The sequence below is a fragment of the Galeopterus variegatus genome, unplaced genomic scaffold (genome assembly GCF_000696425.1).
Source record: "Galeopterus variegatus unplaced genomic scaffold, G_variegatus-3.0.2 Scaffold4951, whole genome shotgun sequence".
NCBI classification, from domain to species: domain Eukaryota; kingdom Metazoa; phylum Chordata; class Mammalia; order Dermoptera; family Cynocephalidae; genus Galeopterus; species Galeopterus variegatus.
This window is the reverse complement of record NW_007731062.1, coordinates 136,035-140,634: the sequence shown is the minus strand read 5'-3', so window position 1 is coordinate 140,634 and position 4,600 is coordinate 136,035. Positions and strand designations below refer to the sequence as shown.

The following is a 4,600-nucleotide window of genomic DNA, read 5'->3' as shown; positions in this document are numbered from 1 at the left end:
GGGGGTCTCGTGGTTTTAAAGAGAAAGAGACTCCAGCTGGGACCTTTTCTGAGGACTAAAAGTCATTTTGCCAAGCTAGCCTCAGTTCTTCAATGGGCAAAGTGGGAGTTTCATCCCAGTTGGCTTTGATATGGCAAAGAAGAGATACAAACTCACTCTACTAGCAAAGGGCAAATAGGATGAAAATATGTGGTCTTCAGGCAACTAGACTCCCACACCCACTTCTGGGTTGGGGGAAGAGTGAGACCCAGCACCATCTACCCTATCTCACCTGTCATGAGGTTGGCCTTCAAGAGGGTATCCTTGATGAGGTCATAGGTCACCAGCTCAGCACAGTTGACAATGGCATTACGAGCGACATTGGGAGAGGTCCCTACAGGAGGAAGGAGAGCCTGTGTGAGACCAGGGAATGGGGGAGGAGGAAGATGGGTAAGGGGAAACACCTGGTACACACCTTTCCAGAGTCCCCGGAACCCTTCCTCTTTGGCAATGGTCTTGTAGGCATCGACAGTGCTTTGGTATCTCCGACCACCTCCAGCCTGGGCTTGAGCTTGGAACCGGACCTTTACTACATCGGTGGGCTGGGCTAAAGCTACAGCCAGGGCACCTGTGGTGCTGCCTGCCAGGAGGCGGCTCCCAATGCCGGCATCTGTGGGTGAACAATAGGGGTCAGTGGCTAGCTGGGCTTTCACTTGTTTTCCCACCTCAAGTTTCCTCATCAAAACCACCATGTCACTGTAATCTCCTGCCTTTCATAGATAGTATCCAGACCAGCTCTTGCTCTAAGAACTTGTCCCATCACACAAAATATCACTGTAAATGCTTCTTGCTAGGGACATAGTAAGGAGTAAGACAAAAATGACTAGGCTGGCTGGTTAGCTCATGCGGGACAGCATGGTGCTGATAATATCAAGGTCAAGGGTTTGGATCCCCACACAGGCCAGCTGCTAAAAAAAAAAAAAAGACAAAAATGAGATTTAGTGCTTTCTTTCATAAAACATTTTCATTTAACCTGCTCAACAGCCCTGAGAAATCAGAATTACTTCCATTCACAAATGTGAAAACCAAAGCTTACAGAAGTGGCTTTCTGAGGGACTGGGACTAATACGACTTGGGTTCTCATCCCAGATCTACTTCTCCCTGACATGTGATCTTGGGAAAGTCAACCTTTTGTTCTGGGCTGTTGGTTTCCTCATGTAAAATGGAGGATTGGCATGGTCTGCTAAGGAGGTGAAATAGAAGAATGCTGGGCTTGGAGGCAAGAGTCCTGGGTGTGTTTTCTGGCTCCTCAATCTGTGCCCTTGGCTAAGTACTTCCTCCACTTCAAGCCAGTTTCTTCATCTGTAATACTGGGATGATACCACCTACTCCCAAGGTGATTGTGAGGACTGTCATGGGATAATGCCCTGCTTGGAGCCTGGTATAACCCAGGTGCTCAGGAATCATTAGGAGAATCAGGGACCCTTCAAGTTCTCAGCTGCCCTGATCCTCCTAGGGAATCTGGGGCCCAAAGGAGCTATTCGGCTAGATGAACTAAGATCGATCATCACTGAGAAAAAAAGGCCTATGGCCCAGCTCCACACTCACGCTCAGAGCCCTTGGTGTAGAACTGCTTGACGGAGTCATAGAGGCCGATGCGGACAGAGGCGAAGCTCATCTGGCGCTGCAGGCCGGCAACCAGCCCGTTGTAGAGGCTGCGGGGACCCTCGGTACGCACCATGGTCAGGATGGTGCCCAGCACACCACGGTATTGGGTGCCGGCTACAGCACGCACCAGCCCCTGACTTTCTCCTTGGATCTGCAAGGCCAAGACAGGGTGGCTACAGGGACAGGCAAGTTGCCCTCCCCATCTCCTGCCATCCGTATGCTCTAAAGTTTTGAGTCCCAAACACCCCACTGACCCTTGAGGAGGCTGTGTCCTCAGGGAGGGAGCAGACTAGACACCACTGAACCCCCAGCCTTCCTCTCCTCACCTGCAGCCGAACTTTAGCAGTATCTAGTGGAAAGGTGATGAGATCTGCAATGCAGGCGGCTGTGCCAGCACCCAGGAACTTCACAGTGGCAGTAGGGGGTACATCAGTGGCCTTGAACCCAACCATGATGCTGATTTCCTGCTATCTCCCAGGAGATGGTGAAAAATTGGAGAGGGGGGCACCTTCAAACACCAACAAGACGAGATAGAGGAACTCTGCCAGAATCTAAGCACCAAGAGAGAGAAGCCCCATCAGCAAGTGTCCCCAGGCCCTCCCTGTTCACCACCCCATCCCTACCTTCCCTGACAACACCAAGACCTAAGCAGGACTGAGAGCATCCCCATGAGGGAAAAGATAAGTGAGCTCCAAAGGTATTCAAGTAGGGGCTAGAGAAGGAATTCCTGCAAAAGAAGTCCATGTTTTGTGAAGGGCTCCCTCCCTTTCACTATGAGGAGAGTCTGGGTCAGGGCTATCCCAGTGCTGCCTCAAAAACAGCCCAGGCCCTTTTTTGCTGAGTAAAGAGATTTCACTGTTGATGCCCACATTCCTCCTGCTTTTGTGGGTCTATCTGGCATAAGAGGTTCCCATGGGTCTGAATTATTTAAATCAAGAGGAAAAGGAAGGGATAAGATGACTAATTCAATCCCATCCAAGCCCATCAGTCTAATTCTCTCTCCCAGACTCCACACAGCTCAGAGAGGCTCTCTAGAGTCATTCTTTCAACAAGACTGCTTTGCTGGGCACTGGTTCACTGGACCCAGGAGACAATATCTATCCTATAGGTGGCTTACTGTCAGGCATAGGGGCTGAGCAGGTTACTCAAGCTGCACTTGGGGCTTGTAGGACACACTCTCAAAATGCAGAGGAGGGAACAACTAACTCCATCAGAAGAGAGGTAAGGAAGAATGGATGATAAGAAAAGACTTCTTAGACAAGGTAATATTTAGCTGGGTCTTAAAGGGTGCCAGGTGATTCTGGAGGCTGAGAGTAAGTACCAGGGTACTGGACTCGTCCTGGCCTACTATGTGATGCAGGGAAAACTGCTCTCCCTCTTTGGCCAGTTTCCTTTTCTCCAATATAGGGGATCCACACTTTCAGCACAAGAGAGGGAGGGATGGAAGGAGAAGTGCAGGTCAGAGCTATGAAGACTGATACAGGAAACCAAAAGCTCCATTTTGTTCTCAGAGTTGGAACAACACCCTCCTCCACTGCCCCAGGAGGAAGTGAGCCCAGCACGCCAGTGGGTGAGGGCAACCTGCTTCTCCTTCCCCTTAGCTCACTTCTCTGACTTCATAGGAGCCTCTGCTCTGAGACCAGCCTGATTGGCTGTCCCTGTCGCTGGTGGAAGGAGGATGTGGTAGGAGTTAGTTGTGAACACAGAGACCCACAGAAATAAACAGCTCACCCAGCTTCTTCCTCCTGGGCTTCTCCTCCAGGTGGCTGTGGCAAACAGAAATCATGAGGCTATTCACCATAGCAACTGCAGTGGGAGTTCCTACAGGGCAGTGCCTGAACTTATTCCTGTTTGCCTGTTTCCCACATGAAGCTCAGTGAAGACTGGTGCTCAAATGGCAGAATGGGTTGAGAATGCTCCCAGACTCCCCAGCATCCCTGCTGATACCACCAGGATGTGCTCCACACCTTTCCCCACCCTACTCCCCAAGGTTCTCAGTTAGCTCACTTAATCCTCAAAAGCAGCCCTGTGAGGTGGCTGCCCTTACTTCCATGTTAGATGAGTAAGAGCCACATCTACAGGCTCCAAAGCTTATGCCATTTGCTTTGCACTGCTGCCCAAATCATTTCTTTTCTGCTGTTTTCTCAGACCCAGGCACAGGCAGGGCCTTTTACAAGGAAAATTCTCTTATATCAATTAAACAGAAAGTTCCTCCAGCCAATTAAACATTTCTGAGAAGATACAGATAAATGGTGTCCTTTCTCTGGGCATCAGAAATAAGATGACACGCGTCTATCACGTGCCTGACCTTGATCTAAGTTGCAGTGTTGTGAAGAATGAGAACCAGCTGCTGTCCAGCTCAAAGACAAGTGCACAGAGGCTCAGTTGTCATTTTGAATATTGCCTTGGGTTTTCCAAAGTCAGGTCCTTCGGAGGGGTGGATATGAGGGCAAAGATAACCTGTGCTATAAAAACTCTAAATAAAACTTAGGCCTAAAGAGTTAATCATATTTTACAGCCCCCAGCAAATAATCAGTTTCAGATCCCAAAAAGTACAGCTGATTACTAATATCAGTCTCAGAAAGTAAAAGCTGGAGTCAACAATATCAAGTTAGAACAATAGGTTCCTGTCCTGGCTCTGTTATTGACCCAGGGTGATCTGGGACCAATCACCGTCCCACCTGGGCCTCAGTTTCCATCTTTATAAAATGGGGACCACAGGCCGGCCCGGTGGCGCACTGGAGAGTGTGCTGCTTGGGAGTGCTCCCGCCGAGGGTTCGGATCCCATGTGGTGACTGGTTCCCGCTCACTGGCTGAGCGTGGCGCGGGCGCGACACCGAGGGTTGCCATCCCGTACCAGTCAGTAAAAAGACAAAAAGGAAAAAAATAAAAAAATAAAAAATAAATAAAATGGGGACCACCACCCTTGGCTTATCAGGGTCAGCTTAAGGGC

The 4,600-nt window shown here is 49.7% G+C and overlaps 1 protein-coding gene across 2 annotated transcripts in view; it reads right to left on the bottom strand.

The window, feature by feature from the left end:
- UCP2 (uncoupling protein 2 (mitochondrial, proton carrier)) overlaps positions 1–4,600 on the bottom strand; it is a 7,797-nt gene that overhangs the window by 2,214 nt on the left and 983 nt on the right. Inside the window, exons 2-6 of one of the 2 annotated variants that reach the window (XM_008588676.1) lie at positions 3,379–3,413; positions 1,974–2,198; positions 1,588–1,798; positions 455–649; positions 272–373 (exon numbers count right to left, since the gene is read on the bottom strand). In XM_008588676.1, coding sequence (XP_008586898.1) covers positions 272–373; positions 455–649; positions 1,588–1,798; positions 1,974–2,099 — 634 coding nt within the window. In that variant the 5' untranslated portion in view covers positions 2,100–2,198; positions 3,379–3,413. The remainder of the gene's footprint in view (positions 1–271; positions 374–454; positions 650–1,587; positions 1,799–1,973; positions 2,199–3,378; positions 3,414–4,600) is intronic. The other variant, XM_008588677.1, reaches the window with a different exon arrangement.